Raw genomic sequence first — 25,043 nt, 5'->3', positions numbered from 1 at the left:
ATTTATTTATGGGATATGAGTTATGCATTATTAAAATAAATATTTGATTAATTGTGGACCCATGCTATTACACCTTGTGGAGTGTAATCCATTGTGAGTGAAAGTGTAATAAAAGAGGAGAAAGTGGAATACTGACGTGGCATATGGATTACACTCCACAAAGTGTAATAGCATTGTGGATGCTCTAAAGGGTGTAAACCATTGTGAATGTCTTTAATGGACTTAAATTATGAAAACAAAGTCAAACTGGTTTACTAAGTGAAGTGCATCATATTGGGGGGAAAAAAAGTCGTATTGATGCAATTGGACAATGCACGGGGTAAAATAAAAATTATGTATTTCTCACGGGTGCATGTTGTTATTAACCCAGTACCAGATGCAGTAACTTCCGCGCAACCAGTCTCAAAACACCAGAATCAGTATGCTATTGTTCCTGTAAAATATGAAATTTTCCCTCACTAAAGAAAATTTTATCTTCTGTACAATTAACTATACAACGAGATCTTATATTAGTATCACAGAAAAGAGGGTATAGTTGTACGAATCAATTCATTATTCCAGAAAAATGCTTCCTCATAGCTTGATCTTTTCGGTAATGGCTTCTTCCACCACCTCTCCTTCCTCTGCCCCTGAAATTCCCCCTACCCCCTCTTCCTGCACCTTCATTACTATCAGGTCCGACATCAGTTTCCTCATTAGACTCAGCCAACCTTCTAACTGCACCCAATGGAATATTCCCGCCACGTCCAAGACCAAGGATAGTTTCCTTCTGGACTTGATTGACTAGGTTGGCCTCATTATAATTAGCAACGGCGATAGAACCTTCCACTTTATAGCTGTAGTTCTTACCATCCTTGACATAAAACTGGGGCTTTTTACGAGAGTTCCATTTTGAGGTAGTGTTTGGAGCTGAGCTATCATTATCAGCCGCCCTTGCTTTTCCCTTATCAGAAGCTAATTTGTCACCCAAAATCTCAGTCTCCTCCAACCCTGAATCACCAACACTAAGGCCCAGATCATCAAAAGAATCATCATATTCATCTTCATACTCTAGTTGTGAAACAAGAGCGGAAGTTTTTTCTATGTACTTCTCATCCCTGCAATCCAGGGTCTCCGTCTCCGGTAAGTCAGTAGCAGTCTTCCTGATATACCTTCCTATAGAAGATGAGGAAGATGAAATTGATGGACCCTCAGGTTGATAGGCTACAAGTTGACTCATGGGGGTTGCAGATTCTACCAGTTTACCTTTTCCCTTGCCCATCGTGCTTGCAGACACAGCTGATTTTCTTACTGGACTTTGCTCCAATGATATGTCCAGGGATTGAAGATCTTCATGAAGGGTTCCCTCCAGGATCCTCTGAATCACTTCTTCTGGATTGTGGTTATATACTTCAAGACAAGCAACTAAGAACCCTTTGCCATAGTCTGGGAACAAATCTTTTATTTGACTGATTTTTGACTCCAAAATTGCATTGTCTTCATCAGTCTGCACGCTACCAACTGTTCCTGAAGATGCTGTGTGCGATGCGTCATTTGCATTGGTTTCCAGTGGATGCTTAAGGATACCAGAAAGAAACTGCTTCTGATCATCGTCCAAAGACATCCATCCTGCAAAAGAAAGGGGAAAAAACAGTTGAAGTCTCAAAACATGCTGCGTTTGGTAAGATGTTTATGCACACTACCATGAAAAACAAGCATTGGAAACAACAAAATTGATATATTTCGTGAGAGACCTCCGGGAATTGCTTAATGATTTTCAAACACCAGCGGAGAGAGAGAGAGAGAGAGGGGGGCATGTTTATCTCTGTCTATGGTAAGGTCTTCCATGAAACTATGTCATCCTTCTCTGGGAATATAACAGACACTGCATTGCAACAATAATCTCTCACATGCATAAAACTGAATATGCTACATGTAACAGTATTAACTATCAATTCCTAAAATTTTCCAAAAATCACCCTCTGACATGAAATCCTGAAACATATAGCTATATTTTTGTATATACCTTCTAGTGAGGTAACTCTTAATGTCATCTGATAATGTCTCGTAACTCTAGAGGAAGCCAACCATCTAATCTAAAACCTCGTTAGACATAGAATTGTACCTGTGTTTTGTAATAACACAACTCTGCTCATGATCTTGTGCTCCTTCTCAATATTTTGGAGAAAAGTTCCTCTTTTTTCTGCCTCAGTTATGCTTGAGAACTCTTGGCCAATATCTCTTAGTGTTTGTACCAAAATGTCTGTCCTTATGATAGGGTCATCCACATTTGCTGGAAACATCTTCATAGATGCCGGAAAAGGACAACTATTTTCAAATGCCTCATCACTTAAATAACAGAAATACAGTAGTTTCCAACCAAATTTTACTATTCTCGTGGACAACAACTTCAAACTGATTAAAATATCTGAAAGCATGTCACCAGATGTTTCCTGTATTGCGTCATCTCTTGAAGCCAAAATAATGTGAAAACCCCTCTGCAATGATGGCAGTAGTGAATCATGTAGTCTTGCAAGAGTAGTGAGCAGCTCCTCATTTCCATGGCTGCAGGGAGAAGGAAATTACATGACTTCTTAAAGCATGCAGATAGAAAAATTAGGCATAAAACTGCATCATGATTGAACCTATCAACAACTATTTTCTTCCTTGTTGATGACTACTGGTAATTTCCTTGGTTTAAAATGTGGTTGACTAATTAATGCTCAACATAGATGGGGAATTTGAAACCAAGATAATTGGGGAATATGTGGGTTCACAATATTACTAAATTGCAATGAAGCACAACATTTTTTTTCTCATCCTCCTGCCATGTAACGTCATTCAGTAAATACCTTTGTCTAAAGAGAAAAAATGTAATGCATCTACTAGCAAAATGCTGAGGCAACTTTAAGCAAGCTTTAGTGGGGTCATTCTTATCATGTTCAAATTTGTTTCTAAAGCAGAATTGTCTCCTTGACTAGTTCATTCAGCCAGTTAGCTATATGGGTTACCCAAAAGTATCTCTCTGAAGTGTGAGCAGTCATTTGTGTAAAAATTTTCTGCCACTTAATAGAATGCCTAAAATACCCTTCTTCATCTCGATTTTAACTGACCTACTTCCCCTTCTCTGTCTTAATGATATTTAGAATAAGTTAAAAACTTCCTTCAAACTGCTAGCACAAAATTAAAAAAAAAAAATCTTTTTTCGCACTTAACTAATAACATATACATCAAAAAATATGGACACACATTGAGTGTGCCAAAAACATTGGTTATTGTTATGATTGCATTAGCCTCGTACGTCTAATTGAAATGGAGTGCATCTATAATGTTTGAATGGTTGTACGAGGGGAACTTCCAGAGTGAATGCAATACCTCATATCAACAGGACAACAGAAGAAGACAGCCGCATACTTGTATGCAGCAACAAATGCATCCATATTGACAACTGCATCATTTATAAAATCCATAACCTGCAAATGATAGTAAGACAATGATGAACTCTTAAAAAGTGGTGACAGATTGGTACTTCTAGAAAGTGAGGAGAAACAATGACAGCTTCAAAATAACCACCCATTTGAAGCAAACATACATTAGCTTTTGGTAACCAACTAAACCCTTTTAAGGACTGAGGATGGTCCTCATAGAATGGTAAGATGCTTTTCTCTGAGAGCTCTGATGAAATTATTCTACAATCCCCAAGGGAAAAGGAGGAATTTCTCAGTGCTTCATTTGTTTTTGTTTGGGTTGTCAATGAGAAATTTTCTTCTTCTACTTGTACAGCAAAAAGGGTGTTGTTGGCAGGGAGTGGAGGGTATTGGAAGAGAACTACCCTAAAAATCTATGAAGAAATGAAGAAAAAGCTACCTCTAAGTAGTCTGCACGAAGCCGACTAACTGGTTGATCCTGTAAGTTACCTGAGGCAAAGAGGACCTGCAAATGGACATGCATCCGCATCAAATACATAGCATAACTCTTCAACACAAATTACTCACAAATTAGGTAAACAAGAAAAACTTTGCTAGAATAAAATTTTTCATTGTCTCCATCACATTGTACAGTCCTTCAACAACTTTGATTTAGGAAATAAACTTTAAAAATCCAATCCAGCTGGTTGCCTAGAATTCAGTAGAAAAAAAATTGAAGCACTTTGAGGACCAATAAGGGCATCTAATTGACACTTAAACTAACAATCCAAATGGGATTATCACCTTTAGATCCTAAACTTTCAGATACCAATTTTAACTCCACCAGCTAATCACATTATACTAAACACTACCCAGCGCTGAATAAAAATATAACATATGCATACAGATGAGAAATACATATGACTTCACCACTCTTATGAGAATCATAATTTTCTCCTGTCACCTAAAATGTCAACTAAATGCAGATGAAAATCATGATTCACCATACACTATGTGCATGTGGCAATGGGCATATGTTGTGCAACTATGTGCATGTGGCAATGGGCATATGTTGTGCAACTATGTGCATGTGGCAATGGGCATATGTTGTGCCTTTGCACAACCATGCCCGGCTATGAGCAAGTATACAACAGGCACATCATATAAGATGCTTTTGCTAAATATAATGTTCATAACCAATAAAGAACCATGCAAAGATGGAGAAAAATTAAACCAGGTCCTGGGAAAAAACATCTGTTATAAGTCTAAGCTCAACCAAAAAGCAGATTGAAAAAATTTAATGAAAATGTTTTGTCATAATAGTGTCATAAAAAATGTATTGTTCTTAGCATCTACTCCACCTTCCAGGAAACATATAAACGCAAACAGAAGAAGAAAGACCACCTCTAAAGATGAGCTACAACGTTGATACATTGTCTGGATGAGGGTCAGAAAATGTGACAAAACTGCTGTAAACTTATCATGCATCCACCACTGAGCTTTTATTGCATTCACAACCTGAAGAACATCATTAAACACAGCAACATGAGAGAGGAAATAGGGAAAGAGCTACCAACTCATACACCACAGGCCTTTTTCAACATGTTTGCAGGCACAACATTAGTTGTAAGATTTTAATATCAATATACCGAAAACTCATTGATGCAAGATGCAAATAACAAACTAAAACCAGAAATTCAACCAGCAAATGTGTTTTTTTACAGAAAAAAACCAATAAATTCAGCTAATGATATTATAGGGAAATCTAATTAAAACGATATGAAAGGCTGAGTATTTGAACAAACACTACATACAGCATGGTACAGATTAAAAAGACATTTTCAGCAAGGAAGAAATAGCATATAGCTAACCAGCAAAACAAATGAGGGTAGCCCAGAAACCAATAAACAAAAAACACAGTAACTAGAGTCCAATTACAAAGAATGACATTAGGCATGCTTTATGCTAAATGATGATGATGACACAGAGATACAGAACCATTAAAAGCATCCAATATCATGTAAATAAATACCCAAAACACAAAAATACTTCATAAGAAAAAAAAAACCCAGCAGTTTTCCAAATTTGGCAAAACCAGAAGAGAAGAAGAAGAAGACTGAGTTGTCAGAATGATTTATACCCTGTATGATGTAACAGACAGAAGCACAATAGCAAAGGATTGTGAAGAAACAAAATTGTATACCAGTTTAATCCCACACACTTACCAATAATCTGGTAAGATCTTCATTCTCATGACCATATATGGCACAGATATCTAGTAACTTTGGCAAGTCAAGCAGCTTCTTGTCCTGCAGAAGAACTACAAATGGAATTAGTGAACAAAGTGCATTCCAAAGAAGTCCAGCATATGTCAAAATATAAAACTACCACTTGAAAACTCTGCAGCTCAGTGTTTTCAGTGCCTATATAGCACATTTATATATCTCAACAATCAATGGAGAACAAATCACAAACAGGAGGAAAAATACCAAGACATGCTCTCTTAACTACCAAATAGCGTGTGATGCATTGGAAGGCAAAAGAATCTACCTTCCAGTATGCATATAGAACAGCATGCTATAATTTTTTTTTTTGGGGAGGGGGGGTGGGTTTTCTCTAAGTCACCAGCAGCACATTCGTATCCAACAACTAGGGCAACATATCATTTGCAAATGCTTCTTACAGAACCACATACCTGCATGATCTTTTGAACTGAGACTATCTGCTGTCTTAGCACCAGGATCCCGATTTGAAGATCTGGATGGTACGATATCCAAATCAATCAAATCTAAAAATCTCCACCTCACAGAATGAAACCTATCATAGAAATTTAACTACAGCATTCAAAACTCACATTCTATACAAGACCATAAATACACGGCGACACAGCTCAAACTCCCCAACAATGACTCCAGCAACTATACCCTTGGCTCCACGATATGGGAAATCATACCATCTGCTCTTGTACTTCAAGAAGCTTTCTAGAAAAGCATGCAGAGAGGTGTCGCTGGCCACTGTGAAAAACAAAATGGAAAGGGGTCAACATCATTACGAGCACGCTTAGCATAAGTAATTATTCATATGTGGCATGCCAATAATTTCTAGTTATATGACTAATATACTAATTCCATAACAAATTCCAACAGCATTTCACAATTCCTTGACCTTATTGCTGAAAATACTCTTTCAATTGGCATTGTAATTTGTCAAAAATGTACAAAGCTAAACCTTGAAAGAAGATTGAATTTGTCACTATTAGCACAAAGGGAACCCTGCCGGCTCCTTCATTCTAAGGCAATAGTTTTTCATCCTACATATTTATCACCATTTAATAAGACTCTTCTCAATTCAAAATGAACTAATTAAAACAAAATGCAAACTGTTTACTAGCAGAAAACAAAAAATTTTTTTTGAAGAAAGACAAAATGGTAACCCTCTTTCCAAAAATCTCTGGGCTTCAGTTTGAGCAACCGAGACAACTCCCTGTTCAGAAGATCCACCACCCGCTGAGACTCCACAGGGTCCACTCCACCCTTATCAGCCCCTAGCCCAGATGCCACCGCCTCATCTTGGGGCAAGTAATTAACATAATTGCCAGTCTGAATTCCAGTAGTACTATTTTCAGAAACCCAGTTCCCATTCTCCCCCATCTTAACCTTTCTACTCCCAGAAGCCGCCGTTGCACCGCCACCTCCACTTCGGCCGGCAGCAGCGGCGCTGGATGTTGCATCGGATTGGCGGGAAAAGGATTGTCTTAAAGAATTGGAGAAGGTTTGATCTGCAGATGATTCTTTCTTAGGAATAAATTGCTTTTGAGTTTTATGAAATCCCTTTTTGTTACTTTCATTCCTGTAATTCTGATTGCCGAATCTATTCGACATTTTTCTGTGAGCAAATTCAGAGAAAGGGGAGACAGCAGAGAAGGGATTCGGTACTGAATACTCGCAGTCGCCAGCAAAATATATATAAGCAGCAGTCGCCACCTTGACCAATCTACAAATAAAAAAGGGGCTAATTTCAGAAACCTCCCCTGAGGTTTCTAACAATTTCACTGAGCTCCTTGAGGTTTTCAATATTACACTTACTTCCCTTAATGATACACAATGACTATAATAACCTTCATAATTTTTCAAAAGACAAGCCATTGATAAAAAAGGAAAAAGAGAACAGAAAAAGGAAAATGAAAAAAGGAAAACAATTCTTTTTGACCAAGCCATATATTGTGGCCAAACTATTTTAACCATAACCATTAAATTATAACATTCTATCACTCAAGTATGCTAATCAAGATAGACGTTTCCTTCATTTTTATCACTCACATATGTTACCGTTGTTGATGATGATGGAAGCAATGATCACTATCAACAACTCAATTGTTCATATCATTGAGCACAAAAAAACTACTGGATTACAGAAAAGTAAAATCTGATAAATTGTACTAAAACTACTACCCCAAACTTGCACTTTGTTGATGTTTTGCCTAGTTCCTCTTAATAGACATCAAACTTGTTCTCAATAAAATTATGTCAATTTAAAAAAAAATGTGGGTTGATTTAGGATGACCAACCCAAATGTTGACAGCATGGGTTAGAATAATTTTGGTAACTGAGGGCTTGGCCATTTGAGTGAAAAAAAGGTAACGATTGTGAGTTTTATGACTAATGATTTGGTAAGCAATATATGAAAGAAACCTATAAAGAGGTAAGAATTGTGAAGGTAAGAATTACGAAGGTGGATTTTGACATCTAAGACAAAGAATTTGTTCAGAAGAAGAAAAAGTAATAAGAGTTTGAAAATTTGGATGGATGTAGAAAACCATGGAGATGGAAAATATCAAAATATTGGCTAAATAATAAAACTCATAATTTTGGTAGTATACAAGTGTATTATTATTGACTTTTTAAAAATTTTAATGATTATTCATATTAAGGAAATTTAGATGAGGCAATTTTGGGCGTTCATATACTTTTTTGGTTTTACATCAAGGTGAAACCTAGACCTATGTTTTAGGGGAGGTATGTGTAATTTTCAAAACGTGAGGAGAGCTGTTTGAAATTACTAAATTATCCCATAAAAAAAAAATAAAAAGTCCCCTGAACAACTTTTTTTTTTGTTTTATTTTAGTTTTTCTGAAAACTTACAAAAAAATAAAAAGTTCTCAAAAAAATATTTGTTTAATTTTTGTAGAGATTGTCTAACTAGTGCCCATTAAATACTCATGAAAACAGATTTTAGGTATTCATATTTTAGAAAAATAATGTTAACTAGAGAAAGCATGTTCATATTTTTGGAAAGTAATGCTAATGAGGAAAAACATACAAATGCAACAAAGGATAATAATTGTTAATACGTGAATCCGTGTGATTAAGTGTGATCTAAGTGTACTAATGAGTGTGCCCTTGAGCACCCAATAAAAAAAAAAAACCTTTTTTATATGAAGGTTAAAAATGTGTGTGAGTTTAGCTTAGTTATTATTCCATTTAACATAAAATACAACATTATTACAAAAGAAACTAACTTGATCTTGATTGATAGTGAATTTGTTTAGTTTATTCACGCATGACTTTTGATGAAACTTAGATTGTATTTCATCATATGGACCAAATTTTACTAGAATTTAAGCATATTGGATTTGAACTTGTTTCTCAAACTTTTTTGTAATTTAAAAAGGTAAACTTTGGAAGTTCGCTCTAGTCCTATTTTTTACCTGGAAATTAGTGCAGGAGAGAGATGGCTTTTGAAACCCCTAAAAAATAAAAATAAAAAAGGTGGATTGACAAAGGAGTGGGTACCGCATGCAAGTTTTTTTTTTTTTTTTTTTTTTTCTTTTGGTAGGAGCATATAAGGGCATTTGGCAAGAACAAAGTACACCGTCATGAGTGTGATCATAATACCTTTTCCTAGAATTTGTGCAGAAATTTTAAAATTATCTTGATTTTCCTTCAACATTTTTAATTTTACAATTACCTTTGAAATGGTAAAATGAGAGAGAGGCCAATTAACCATAAAAGATACTACTTATTAGCCAATTGTTACTCCAACGCTGCTTCAAATCCTAGGTTCAGGTTGACGTCCAAAAGAGGTTATAAACAAAGACTGTGGAACCGTATTTTTAACATTAACGGGGTACTTTCACTATACCTACACGTACCGAGAACAAATTCTCAACTACCAATTACAGTAGAGTGAGGATAACTTGGTTGACAACCTGATTCTTGCGGTAGCAATAAAATTTCAATCAGTTTTTCAATCATTTCATCCAAATTTTAAAGTTTGAGGGAACTACAGGAAGCATTCCCAAAACCTACTTAATTCTGTGACACCTTTGATCATTTTCGCAGCACAAAACTATGAGATCAATCAATTATTCGCTAACGTGGAATCTATGCTGGCATACTGGCACAGGGGAAAGAAATCTAAAGTGGAACCTTTGTGGCTGAGCATATCACAAAGCTAAAGATGGAAAAATTAGTCATCTTGTGGATGATACACATTCATATACAGACTTCTACAAACTTAAAACAAGATGTTTAAAGTTTAATAGCATCTCCTTGAGCTGCTTTCCCATCCAAACCCCAAAGAGATTAGCTACGAACCAGCAAAGTTAAGCTTGGATAAGATAACATATATGAACACTTTGGAACATAAGATTTTATATCTAGCAATGCACCAAAAATAGGCAACCTTTATCAACATCAGACTACTTAATGCTTTCAAATTCATGAAGATATTACCTAGCAAAGGAGTTCATCCAGACTATCAGAAATTATGCCGATTTACAGGGTATTGAATGAAACTACGATATTTCATGCAAAAGTTAATCAATGTCAAAGTTCTTGGAGAAATCAGGCATCTGAAATATACTAGTAAGAAAAATGTCACCTAATAGAAGTCAATCTTCCTTTTCCTTCCTTACCTCCACCACTCAACAGGTCAAACCCATTCAAAGTTTGTTTCTTTAGGCAAGACCAAACCAAGAAGGCAAAGTGAGGGATTAGGAGCAATAGATAGCATGGAACACACATCGGGTGAATACGGAAGAATGAAAAGAAGCCTTGCCCACATGGATTTCATGGCTGGGATTTTGATTACTCCTGCACATTGCCTTTGTTGCAAGTATACTACAAAATCTTGAAACTGCACAAGAATACAAGTATTCGTGAGACCAGACAGAATAGTACCCTTATACTAGTCAATGAATTTACATTTAGTTAGTCAAATTTCACCAGAAATGGAATCCACGAAGGTATTTGACACAATAGCATAAAGCTTCTGCAAAATGAGAATCTCATCTTGCATCAAGATGCAGTATCATCAGCTAAGCATAAATTGGAGGAGATGATGCCACCAAATAAGAGGCATGTGCAAGCATGAAGAGTTTACAGTAAAACCCGTTAATACCTTGCCACATTGAGAACTTTATGGGTTGTCTAATTCCACTAACTATTTAGAAAGCTAAAATCAAGAAAGTTACCATAAGCAAGGGGGTTAAAAAATATAAGGGTATGCATTTACGATAAATCATGGTAAATTGTGTACAAATCATTGCTCCCGTGTACCTGGTTTAAACGTCCATATTTTAAAAAGCAGCGAAAGATAAACTTACACCCTTATTGTCGTCTTGAGAGGAGGGAAGCAACCAGCATATTTCTCTCTGCATCACATTTATAAAATATAGTACTGTTACATTTCACACCAGCTTAAATAATCAAGATATCCAGGATAAAGGATGAAAGAAACAAAGACTTCGAATAACTGAAATCATAGAAATAGCCAAAAACTTGCTTTGTGCAGATCTCATAGGATAAGATACATATTTGCAAGAGGATGTATAGAGAAGCAAATATAAAATGGGGAACACAATTCAAGCCTCTTGGAGGAAAGGAAGGTGAGCTGAGAAGGCCATTATATAAAATTAAGTCATGTTACAAATCCAGTTAACTCGGCTTTGTAAAGCTAATTTGTGAAGTAACTAATGACGGAAAAAGAAATAGAAAAAAGAGTTTTTACCCATAATCCAAATTCTTATGACCTACACTAATTTGAATCAGCTCAAAAAATTTCAGATAAGATGACGTGATTAGGCATGCGCAGCCTTATTTCCATCAACTAACCATTAGAAGGAAACAAAATAAAAGTGACAACAATTAGAAAGGAAACTCCAGATAATTCCTGAACATTTAAAAAAATTAGTTTTAGAAACAAAAGCAAACAAAGTACCAGCCTCATCTGTGATCTTCTAGCAGTCAGACAAAAAGATTTCAATACTTAAAACACTTATATCTGCCAAACAAATTGAAACTACCCACTTTTGATGCCCGGCTAACATACAAGACCAAGACAAAGCTTAGGAACTGAGATATTGTAGAAGGCAGCAGCGCTACCACAATGTGTGTGTGTTTATGTGTGCGCCAGTGTGTGTGAGAGAGAGATAGAGAGAGGGAGGGAGGGAGAGAGAAGAAATTGAATAGTGTGTTCAACAACTCACTCTGTGTGGCGGAGTATTGGAAAATGTTGTTTTGACATGCCGGAAATCAGTGCGCTTTGTCATATCTAATTTAATAGGCCATCTGCACAGACAGCAATAAGAAAGTTTCAGATGTCTTTCAAATTCAATTTACCAAATAATCAAGTGGGAATTAGATATGTACTCTGTTGGCTCCACCATCCCATCTGAATACTTGCAAATATCAGAATCAACTCTCTGAGCATAAATTGTACAGTAATGTATACCACTTTTGCTCAAGGTTCCCTGCCACTTGTGTTGTACATTAGACTGCTTACCATATTCTGAACTAGAAGATACTGAAGGTGGAAGTGGAGGTGGAGAAGTAGGCGGAGGAGGAGCGACAGGTGGCTGAGAATAAGGGGGTGGAGGTGGGGGTGGAGGCTGGGATGGAGGTAATGGAGGCTGGACATCGGGTTGAGAAGGGGGTAAGGGGGCAATGAGGGGAGGTGGTGTAACTGCAGGAACAGAAAACATCTGATCAAATGAAGGCATTGAGTTTCCATGAAATTGAGCTAACGGAGTCACAGAAGCTGGTATAAATGGTGGCGGAATTGGATTGCGATGAATATTCGGCATTACACGAGGTGAAATTGGATTAATAGGCATATGGTTGTTCAAACCACGCACATCCCATGAACTATTTGGTGGAAAATTAAGAGGTCGGAAATAAGGCGTTTGAACTGGTAGTGGTGGTGCAATAGAAGGCCCAACAGTTGGTGCAGATATATGTGGAATGCTTCGTGGTCCAGAATGCAGCTCTGCTTCTGGCTTTCTGTACATCCACATCTGTTCAGCAGAACTTGAAACAACATGACCCCCTGAGCACGAACAAGAAAAACATAAACACTGAAAATATTTTACTCTTCTCCAGCATACGAAGGAAAATAAAGGATTACATGTAGTTTTTGTTCAATATATGCAACCATCCTCTGCACATAAACTTATAAGATAACAAAAACTACCTCCATGAGAAGGATCCACAAACAATGCTTCAGGAGTTATTGACCGAACTTCATGCCTGCCAGAATGACCAACATGGGCCCAGTTTGACTGAAATGCATGTCCACCTTGCCTCATGATTCCATGATTTTCTGGCTTTAGTCTGGGTGATGTAAGCTCCAGAGCATTGCCATCAGGCTTTACCAGGAGCTGGGTCTGGAGCTTTCCAGGATGACTGTTGAAAACATTAGGACATACTTCAGTTAGGACTAGTGTTTGACACCATACATATATGATGGAAGGAAGAAGAATAAGTAGAAGATAATCTGTTCGCGCCCAATATTATAACAACAGGACCGATATCTTATTACTTGACAAAGCCAGAGAAAGGGGTTGGAGTTAACTTTTCTGTCACTTTTTGTATTTCCTTTAGCCTCACACTAATGGGTAAAATGGTGCCACCACTTGAAAAAGTTTAGCCTCACTGTCCATTTGTTTCTTTTCCTCGATTAATTCCCTACATTTCCACAACTTTGAGTGCACCTATACCACTAGTTTTATACAAAGCATGACCTATAGCATGATGCTTTAGGCTAATCAAAATACGAGTCTAGCAACTGCTTCATGCTGAAAGGCAACGGCACCCATGAGTTTCAGAAAACATGAATTTATTTCCTTCAGTCCTCAAATTAAAGCATGAAAGGATGAGATGCCTCCAACAAATGCATAGATATGTCAAGGAAAAATGAAGTGCCACCCAATTAATTTGCACATGCCTGCTATTCTTCATTTTTTATGGTGACCAATTATAAAATCTAATCTAAAAGAGCTCGTTTCAACATCCCTATGCAATCAATAAAATGTGCCTCACTGCACCAGCAAAACTGAGGCTATGTTTTTTTTTCCTTTTGTTCCTTCATTTTCTAACCGAAAACCATTAAACCAATTCTTGAAAGTCTCAAAACCAACTGATAACATGTTGTAGGACACGGTTTGCTCAATAAAATCAGCATTACAAATAAGATGCCTCTTATTTTAAGATTGTCTTTCTTTGTATTAACCCAAAAAAGTATAAAGTGAATGAGCTATACCCCTAAAACTCTAGTTTCAAGGATAAAGCAGAAACAGAAATTATCAATCAACAGAAAAGGAAAATGATTGAAACAAAGAAGCATCAGCAGTAATTTAACCTGAATTCAATTTGGAAGAATATCTCTGGACAATCACGAAGAGTGCTTAGAAGAGTTCTTGCTGTTTCTATGCTGTTGCATTCAACAAACCAACAGGAACCTGTAGATATATTTTGTCTTGTCAACCTGACAATAGATCCAACATTGTTGATCGCAACATTACAAAGGGCCAATACTTCATCATCAGTGAGAAAAATGGGGTTCATTTGGGGGATATTAATCCAGAGAATATTCGTTGGTAATTGTTCTTTTGTGGAAGCAATGTGATGATTTCCAGATAAATGAGTGTCAGGATGAGCCAGGTTTTGAGGAATATTATACTTCATTCGTAACTGCGAAACCATAGAAGACAAACGTGATACCCTGGGCAAATAACCATCAGATGGCTTTTCGGACGGTGCTTGAGCATCAATTACATTATTACCATAATACTTATTTCCTTCGAAATGCATCACATCAGCAGGACCTCCATGTGACTGCGGAAGAGTGATACCACTTTCCTTGCGCCACTTTCTCAGATGAGCCATGGCAATAGTAGCTTCATCATGTGTATCAAATTCCATCAGCAATGCACCTTCACCAATAAGATCAGTTGCCATGCGAGGTCCCTTATGGAGTACTTTGTTGACTTCATTCATTACCTCATCCCTGACCCATCGGTTTGAAACATGACCAACGTAAACATGGCAAGTTGAACCAACAGCAACCCCATTTATATCCCCCCTAGTTCCAGACCCTGTATCTGAAAACTTTATCTGAAGACTAGCACCCCAAGTTGAACGTCCTCGCATATTCTCCCTGGCTTTGAAAGCATCAAGAATGTTTCTGTACTCTATTAAGGCAAATCCTTTGAATGGAGAATAGATGAACTGGTCTATGGGGCCAAACTTCTCAAACTGAGACCTTACAAGCCCTTCAGATGCATCAGGACCTAAAGGACCCAACCAAAGCTGTTTAGAAGCTGCAAAAACATCCATGGCTGCCGGGTCACCATCAGAGTACCAAACCACTTTACTCATTGAAGGATTTCCCAGTGACAAAGGATTCTTAGGTGAATCAAAAGAACAACTCATGGCTTCACTGACAGACCTCAAGATAGGAGAAGAGACGTCCATGCTCAAAACTTGACTTTTCTCTCTTTGGACACCATGGAGTGAACTCCTTGAGCCCCCCGGTGTTCTTGTGATAGGCGAGGGAATATGTCGGTTCAACAAGTCTCTTGGAACAGAAGACCTAGAATGGGATGAATCTCCTGGGCCCCCAAAATCAAAGTCCATGGACCTTGACCCTCCACTATCAATGGAGGGACTTGCACTTGAATGGTAATCGACTGAGCTGCTTCTTTTCAAATGTGAGCTGGAAAATCTGCTAGTCATGTTGTCTGCACAAGGTTTATCATAAATTATCGAAGTAAAATCTTTCCCACTAACTTCAGATGATGATTCTGGTTGACTATGTTCCCTAGAAACCAAGTACTGACTAACATACTTGGATTGGCTACATTCACTCTCGTTATCATCGGCTTGGGTTTCTTCTCTATTTACTTGTTCTGTGAAAGATTCAAATATTCCATCCAAAAGAGAAGTAATTTTTGAAACAATCTCTGAAGCTACTGATGCACGTAACTTTCTGTACCTAGAGAAAATCCAACTTTTCAGGGATGAGTCTTTCCCAAGAACCTGCACAGAAAACGTCGGAAACAGGACATGAGAAGGAGAACCATAGACTGACAACACAGTCGCAGTTATCATTGTGGCATTCTAATTTGACTTTTTTTTAAAAAAAAAAAAAAGGATTCCACCAGTTGCATTTGATGAGGATGTGTGTAAAGACTAGATCAATCATTTCATGGATGGTCATAAACTGAAGACCAAAACATGAGGAGATATTTTGATTTACCAACCATCTGACAATATAACTTGGCAATTCAATTGGGGAACAAAGAATACACAACAAGAACAAGAAGTGTAAAAAATTAAAAATAAATAAATAGACAGGCACATGGTAGAAGTTTATATCAACAAATTAGGTCAAAGATGCATAACTTAATATTCTCTATATCACAAAAAAATAAATAAAAGAGTGTCTGCTGGGAATAGTTATCAGGGTGATTGTCTAATACAATACCAGAACAGTTGCCTAGGGACAAATGATAAGATCAACATCATCTACTAAAGTGTTGAATCTAATTTGGTCCATCATTAAGTAGGAGAATAACTGCACTGCTATGAATTTTATATGATATTCACCCTCTATCTGCATCAATTGCTATTTTTTTGTAATCTTCCACCACAGCCACCACATACTATTTCCATACTATCTGCATCGAATTCTAGCTATTTAATAGGAGGATCAGCAACAAAATCAGCACAATCAATGAAATATAGTAAAATTAAAAACTGACAGATAAAACATGGCAAGTCAAGAAGTATAGGTACAGCAACAAATGACACTGGCAGCAAAATTCAATGGCAGCAACAGATGACAATGGCAGAAAAATTTTAAGACAAACGAATGGCCACAAAGTCATCAGTATCAAAGACAAACACAACGGCAAGGAAGATAGAAAGCACGTAGACACATCTCAAAGACATCTGTACAACTACTACCATAGCACATGCAGCCCATTTGTGTCCAAAAATCATGATTTTCAGATTTCAATATTGAAGTGTAATTGTTTCTGTGCTAAGTCATAGAGTTATTCGATGAATCATTATACATGTATATTGTAATAAATCCCAACTATAAATAGGGGACTCCAATGTATCATAGATACAAGTTTTTTCCTTATCAATAAAATTCACCTTCCTTTTCTTTCCAAACAACTTCATTAGTATAGTTCACAATTCACTCAAAGATCCTGTACATAACCCAGCAAAATCTGAATATTGCTCCTGTCAGGTATAAAGCTGCGTACTTAACTGTTGCAAGTTTTTTTTTTTGCTTTTGCTTATTACGAATTCCTGAACTCATGTCCTGGTTGTAGCTCTGAACTTGTATTGACAATACTCTGGAGTCCCTTATTTATAGTTGGGACTTGCTACAACATGTACAATCTACAGGTCATGTCATTTGATGATTCATCCAAAAATTCTATGACTAAGTAAAGAAACAATTAAAGTTAAAGCATTAAAGTACAAAAACCATGACTCTTGAACACACATGGGCTGCATGTGATACAAATGTAACTGTGTTGATATCTTCAGATATCTCCACATGCTTTCCATCTTCCATGTATCTGAATTTGCCTTTGATACTGATGACTTTGAGGCCATTCATTTGCCATGAATTTCTTCTGCCATTGTCATCTGTTGCTGTTTTATTTGTCAGTTTTTCAGTTTTATTATTTTTTCTTCGATTGTGCAGATTTTGTTGTTGGTCCTCCTCTTTTCTGCACCTCAGATAGACCATAACCAACACACAAAGGCTCCATCCATGTAGTTTTCAAATAAAATGATAATAACGAAGATATTCAGGTACAGTTTGCAGAATTTTTTCCTTTTGGGCTATATGATAAGCCAACATTGATACTTCAACAACCAAAATAAGTAAAGAATAAAATATTCAAACAGAATACAGCTCTTGGAAGTTCGTCAAACTAGCCTTACACATAGATTTCAGAGCACCTGAAACCAAGCCTGAAAGTCCTCTTGATATTGTCTTATATAAGTCTTTCAATACCTTGAATGTGCAAGTCTGTCAAGTAATTATAGCCCTCAAACTAGTGGTGACTTTGCTTGGATAACCAATGCAAAAGGGTAATTTTATATCTCCAGAATCAGGAATAGATATGGAAAGCCATCCATAGATTCTAATGGGCACGTTCCATCCCCTGCTCTCTCCCTACCAATCCTAACGAATATGGATACAAACAATATCTCTTGATCTCAGGTTGTAAAAAGGCTTCAATGTTGTTCACAGACATGACTCAAGCAAATCTAAGTTTTGCACAAAAGGGGGAAAAGAGAACATACCAGAATTCAACATAATATTGGTACCAAATCAACAATCTAAAGCAACACTAAAAACTCACCAGGTTTAGTATGCAGTTCCTGGAAACTGGAGAAACATTTCTGGGAACAAGGTTGCTTTCTAAGTGTCGATAGGGACCAACATTGTTGCCTTGACAAATTTTTCCCAAGGAACTTAGAGATGGCTTTTCATCATCACTTTCACGAGTCAAATTATAAGAAACAGCATCATCAAGCCTGTTTGTCAGTTGACGAAGAAAGTAATGTCCTCCCATGTTTGTTGCATCTGTCGCAGTAGAGTCGAAGAGCTCAAAGCATGCTGAAAGTGAATGTTTTGGGCAACTAAAGAATAACCTGAGGAAACTTACAGCACGAAATTTAAGTAATTTCAACAATTTTGAATCTCCTTCATCCAAAAACTTTTCCTTGAACTCAGAAGTGAATTCTTTGGCATCTTGGATCATTAGAGATTCCTTGTCAATAATTTGAAAAATATCCTTCCCCTCAAAAGAAGATATGAAGAAAGTAAACACACTCAGAAAAACTGCCGAACAAATGCCTTGAATAACCGATGATGTTGGTGCTTCCTTTGCAGCAGCTCCGCAGATATCAACCAGACCAAAAATACAGGCTTCGGCAGTTTCAAATGCAACACCGTCAAAATCCTCCCCATTGCTTATCAATGCCAAGCTGCAGTTGTGCATATTAATAACAACCTTTACTGCTGCCTCAAGTGCAGTAGGACAATATGATGCATATCTGGGAATCAAATCAGCTACTATACGTTGTACACTTGTACAGCCTGAAAGTCAGCATTAATAATTCTCAAAGTTAATGTAAACTACCTTCCTGCCAAAACCTCACAGAGAAACGTACTTTTTTTTTGTTTGGTAGGACTCAACTAAAAACATAAGAGCAACTTTGATGTTAGACCATCATGCATATATATTTAAATGCTGCACATATTCAGCCACTTTATTGTTAGACCACTTGGCATGATATTGAACTCTGCTACTTAGCTCAATAAGAGCTTATTCTGAAACACCGATCAAGCTACTTGCCTCTGCAACAGCTTATTCGGGATTGCTTTTTCAAGCAATGAAAGCCACGCTCAAGCAAATTTATTTACTTCTCAAGCTGAGGGAGACTGATAGGCATGCTACTCAAATATTTTTACGAGCCAATCAAGCTATTCGTGCTATACTCCTGCTTGACTCAATAAAAACTCGTTTTAACCAGCAGAAAAAGTAACGAATCTAAGCTCAAACACAACTTTGAGCTCGTCAAAAGAATTTAAAAAAAAAAAAGCATAAACATATAGTGTTGGTTTGAATTAGGCTGGTTTTGCCTAAGCGGAGCCTAAAGTGAAAAATTAGCTTGAGTCATATGAGGTTAAGTAGGATTTCATTTTCAACACCTCTCTCTCCACTTCTACCACATTTTTTCCTCAGTTCTTACAATTCCTTCTATGTTCCAACGCTTAACAGATCGAACCTTCAGGAGATAATAAATGAATTTTAACTCAATGCGAAATTGGCTCCGGTTATTCCAAATACAAAATACCCTAAACTTAGTTAGCATAAATTCCTTTCCAATATAACATCCGCGTTTAAAACCGAACAAGAAAATTAGCAAACAGAAACTTAGGTATAAAAACGTAGAGTTCTCAAAATAAGAGGGGCTAAATAGTAATGATCAACTTTATTCCTAACCTCGGGAAGCAGTGATGAGATAGAGATAAGCTTGTTCTAGTTCGGGCAAGTGACGGGGCTCCTGCTCCTCTTGGGCGATGCAGCATTTGATTTGCTTGAGGCAATTGTAGACTTTACGAATTTCTTCGAGGTTTCCTTGTCTTCGGAAAATTTCTTCCTGCGTTAGAGGCTGAGCTGGCGGCGTTCCTGGCGGTGGCGGATGTTGTTGTTGTGGTGGTGCTGGTAGTGACGGTGGTGCAGGTGGAGGTGGAGGTGGAGGTGGCGGTGACGGTGATGATTGTTTAAATTGTTCGAATATCTTCCGCTTCTTCAGCGGCTGCTCAGCCGAAGTCATGGTGGCGCAGAATGAATGTGAGAGAGAGAGAGAGAGAGAGAGAGCTCAGCCTGCTATTAGAAGATTAATACGGGTTCTGGACTTGGGGCTCCGAATCTGAGATTATCACCAAATTAATTGTTTGGATAGGGTATTATTTGAAATATTATTTGGAATAATTACTGTAGCACTTTTTGTGATATGATGTATGTGAGATAAAAAGTTGTTTGGGAATATAAAAAGGTGGGTTGGAAAATGTGTTTATGATGCAAGCGAAATATTATTTGGAATAATGTGTGTATCCAAACACTCCCCGGGATATTTGGAATAAAGATTATCGTCAATAGAGTATTTGAAATATTATTTCAAATAATTATTATAATGATTGTTGTGATGTGGTGTATATAAAATAAAAAATTGATTAAAAATATAAAAAAATAATTTGGAAGATATACTAATGATTCATGCAAATAATTTTTGGACAAATAAGCACCATCCAAATACAATTTGTATACAAATAGTTTTTTCCTTTGTAAATCAATTTACTTCTTTACCCTTATTGCCATACTGAATCATATATACTGATTGTGCATTTGTACTTGTATGTCAAGTAATAATTATCAAGTAATAAATATTTATCATTCTGTGCAAGTATGCAAATATACAAGTCAAAACGAGTTATGATCGATTCTATAAGGAACAATTGCAGTTATTAAATCTTGTAAACTTATTCTTTTATTATCTGAACAACTAAAAATTAGGTAAAGTTATACAAGAAAGTATACTTGTTGAGATGAAAAGAAACAACAATTGAGGATCAATAAAAGACACTTCCTAAGGTTTTTGACTTCTCTATTTGCTCTAGATTCGAAATGATTAAGTTGATTGAAACTATTAACTAATATTTTACCAAGGAGTAATGTTCTAGTGTGTTTTAAACCCAATTTCACCGGTGAATCAAGTATGCATATATCTATCACTTACCCGTTTTCATGGTTGAATAATTAGATACAAGATCGTTAAGATGTGTGAAATTACTATTTAAAAATTCACCTAAATATATCTCTACTTTCGAAAGTATACTCTTTGGGGTTTATGAATCCAAATCTATTATTGAAAATAATTTTCATTGCTCCTAACAATACATTAGATGGTTTGCTTTAGATGGTTTGCAATTAGCGATCAAGTAATCACAAATATAAAACATGAATACATGAAATAACAAGTGCAATAATTAGCAACAATCAACCATAATCATTGCAAATCCTGATACAAATACATCCATCTCAATTTTATGAGAAAGTAGTTTAACTATGAATAGATTTGAACAAGTACAAGCATTTATTTCTCTTGCAACAAGATGATAAATGAACGTAAAGAAGTAAAGAGTTAAAAATGAAGAGCTCTTATTTCAAATGCAGTGATAAAGCTCCTCCATGCTCCTCTTACTCCTCTGTCTCCAAATCTTTCAAGTACGATAGAATTTCTACTACAAATCTTGCTATGAAAATGTTGGAAAATTTCCTAAATATCTAGGTGTTTTTATACAAAAAAGTTTAGCTACTTTGCTCCTAATTGCTCTCAAGAGTCGCTAATAAGGTGTCTAAGAGTCTCCCAATTTGTTGTAGATGTTAGTGCATATAGACGGTCAAAAAGAAGTGAGAAAAGTGTGCAAGCGGATGAACAAGCAGGGGCGGAGGGAAGGGGGGGGCCAGGGGGGGCAACCGCCCCCCCTCCAATTGTTAAAAAAAAAATTTCGAAGTAAAAAATTTTTTATTATATTGTTTTGCCCCCCCAAATATTGATAAAAAATTTCACTTTGCCCCCCCTCCAATTGTTATAAAAAAAATTTCTAAGTAAAAAAATTTTTATTATATTGTTTTGCCCCCCCAAAATATTGATAAAAATTTTCACTTTGCCCCCTCTCAAGGATCCAAACAATAATGTTTGAAAGTTATTTGGATTTGATTCAAATAACAGAGACTCGCCCCCTCTAATTGCAATTCCTAACTCCGCCACTGTGAACAAGTTGCATCAATTAACACAAGGGTCCACAAGATGATTAGGCCTGTCAATGGGACATAATGAGCCGAGCTTTCACAAGTTCGAATTCAACTCATTTAATTTGTAATATTTTCCGATTTCGAGCTATAAGTTTCGGGTTAATAAATATGAAATTTATACTCATGGTTTAGTGCTTGAGAGTTTTAGCACTATTTCGTTCTTTTGAAGAAACAAATGGGTTTTTAAGATTGTTTAATTGCTTTAATTTATTTGTTGGAAATATGTTTTTGCAAGTGATCTACTAATTCTACCCCCAAAATTTATAACTGGATTGTTAGATGGTTTGATTCACAATTAAGAGTTTATTTTTAGGATGTAAAAGCTTGGGTTTTTAAGTGTGAACGACCAATTTGCTTCGTTTTAAATGTAAGGGACGAAAAAAATATTTTTACGAAATGTGAGGATGAAACATGTCATTTTCCCTAAAAAAAACTAAAGAGGTGCGGTTTATGTTCTGGCGTTGGAATTGGAACGCAAATCATAAACGCCACTACTATGGGTCTATTTTGTTCGGGTGGCTTTCACCCTGCTTGGAATCGATTTCATTCTATTAAAAAGTTAATTAATTCGAAACTAGAACAATAACAGAGAAATAATACTAATAGGGGCAATATCTAATATTTCCTATTAAATGATTTCCATAGTAATATACTACCAAACAATAGGTATGACTTATGAGTATCACAGGGACCAAACATCCTTAAAAATATTCTCCACTCTAGATGAATTTCATTTTAATCATAAAATCTGTTAAGGTCCAATTATTTGGCTGACTGAAAGATCCCTTTTTCCCCCTACTGGAATAATCAAAATAAGTTGCGGAGCAACAACACCCGGGGGATGGAAAAGGGCAATCCACGGTAAGTCTTCTGACTGAATTTTAGCTTCACTTGAATGGTATATTTTTGATAGTTTGTTTAAATTTTTATTGTAACTTGAAGTAAAATTTATAGAAAAAACCTTTATGTATTTGGATGTTTAGAAAGTTGGTGAAAAACTTTAAATTTTATTTTTCTTTTCTTTTCCTTTTTTCCCCCCTTCATCTTTTCTTCTTCCTTCCTTCCCACTATTGCCACCCTCTCCCTCTTCCCATTACCGCTGGTGGTAATGGCGGTAGGAAGTGGTGGCAGATGAAGGTGGGAGCTGTGGCGGCAGAAGTTGCAAATGAACTATGCTTCACGTTTTAAAAATTTTGTGTATTTTTAGAAAGCACTTGTAGACAAAATTGTTAAAAAGAAAAAATTGTTTATCAAAGACATGCTAAAAAAAACAGGGGTGCCAAGTTAGTATAATCACAATATCGAGGCAATTTATGTCAAAATCCACTACCCTACTAAGATCTACAAGATAGATCTCCAAATTAATGCCACTTGATAATTTTTTTTTTTTTTTTGTACTCTAGATGACAAATAAAGACAAAAAACAACGGATATAACGGAAGATACCTCTACCAAAACTCTGATACCAACTGATACGCTACTCGATCAACACGTTTCGAAACACGTAGTACATTGCCCAAGGATCTAGCGAGGTTGTCTAACGCTTGGATTGCGGAACCAATCTCGCGAAGGTTCTTAATTGTTCTACCGACCTATCCATTAGAGTAGTCATCTCTGTTGGAGTCGTCGTCCTACTACCTTCTACCAATTCGTGTAATCCGTGTTGGTTTTAGGTTCCGCAACCCAAGTGTTGAACAACCTTGCTAGATTCTTGGGCAACGTGCTACGTGTTTCGAAACGTGTTGATCGAGGAGTGTATCAGTATACATTTGTATAACCTACTCTATCCTAATCTAAGGGAGAGGGGGAGCCTAAGGAGGCTGTGGTAGGGATTAATGGGTATATAGACCCAACGAGATCAAGGGACTGTTATGGAACAACTCTTAGATTTTTTTCACTGCAGGTGAGATTTGAACCCTCACCTACAACTTAGGAAGGGATTCAGGTGAGATTTAAACCTTCACCTACAACCTAAAGAGGGATTTAAATCCCTCCCTGATGGCCACTGAGTCATTGGCTTGGTTACTTGATATTATTTCACCCTTTTTCACTTTTCCTTCCTCTTTTGTAAGACTTGTAGTGTCTTTGTGTGTGTGTGTGTGTGTGTTGGGGGGGGGGACCTGCTAATCATGCGTTCTAATGAATGGTTACCTCCACCCTAATGATTGTAAAGTGAGAACAACGGTATAAAAATTGATCAACCCTTTTGAGATTCATGAAGGGAAACTGGCATATTTTGTACAAGTACATACGAATTGAATTTACGAAACTACAGACCAAACTTCTGACTTTTTTCTTTTTCTTATTAACTGACTTGTTCCCAGTGTTGAACAATTGAACGTGATAAGGAATCATAACATAATTTATTAAACTTGTGAAATTCAATGCTTTGTTCTTAGAAACTTTCAAGGGCTTTGCAGCAAACTAGAAATTGCACGGTGAGAAGCGATTAGAACCATAATTTCAAGCTCGTAATGCTTAAACCAATTTTGTCACATCCAAATTTTCATATCAAGGGGACAGTTATTGAAGAGAAATGCAAAATTTGCAGTCATAAAATATGACCATCAATGAGCATTAGCGACTGGTGTGTTTTGTTGAAGATCAATGATGCAAGCAGGAATAATATTTTATGACTCTTCACATTCATTCTTTACATGTAGCATAAAATTGAGTTGTTCAGGAATCAGGATCATGATTGCAAATGTGCAGTTGATTGAATAGATTCATGAATCTTAATCTTTGGTACAATGGAAGTACTCTTTGAGAGCCATGTGCAACAATACTTTAATTGCAAAAGCTAATCTAAAATATGTAAGTTATTACTCATGATCAAACATGAGACTCTGAGAAGCAATTACAAGTCAGATTGTACAGTCTTTTTGCTTTTTTTTTTTTCTGCAATTTTGTCCTTTTCTTTTCTTTCTTTCTCCTCTGGCAGCAGATAACGAATTAAAAAA

The 25,043-nt window shown here is 36.5% G+C and overlaps 1 protein-coding gene across 1 annotated transcript; it reads right to left on the bottom strand.

The window, feature by feature from the left end:
- Positions 1-400: 400 nt before the first annotated feature.
- Positions 401-20,114, bottom strand: LOC113712868 (uncharacterized). Its single transcript, XM_072067390.1, is given in 17 exon segments — positions 401-1,608; positions 2,105-2,544; positions 3,355-3,452; positions 3,847-3,912; positions 4,791-4,904; positions 5,612-5,706; positions 6,082-6,143; positions 6,241-6,400; positions 6,820-7,271; positions 10,303-10,523; positions 10,993-11,040; positions 11,875-11,956; positions 12,038-12,713; positions 12,858-13,069; positions 14,025-15,703; positions 18,058-18,797; positions 19,708-20,114. Coding segments are annotated over 17 exon segments (6,543 nt in total). The 5' UTR covers positions 20,042-20,114; the 3' UTR covers positions 401-544.
- Between the last annotated feature and the right edge of the window lie 4,929 nt (positions 20,115-25,043).

Source organism: Coffea arabica, chromosome 10e (genome assembly GCF_036785885.1).
Source record: "Coffea arabica cultivar ET-39 chromosome 10e, Coffea Arabica ET-39 HiFi, whole genome shotgun sequence".
Lineage (NCBI taxonomy): Eukaryota > Viridiplantae > Streptophyta > Magnoliopsida > Gentianales > Rubiaceae > Coffea > Coffea arabica.
This window is presented reverse-complemented; position numbering and strand designations above follow the sequence as displayed.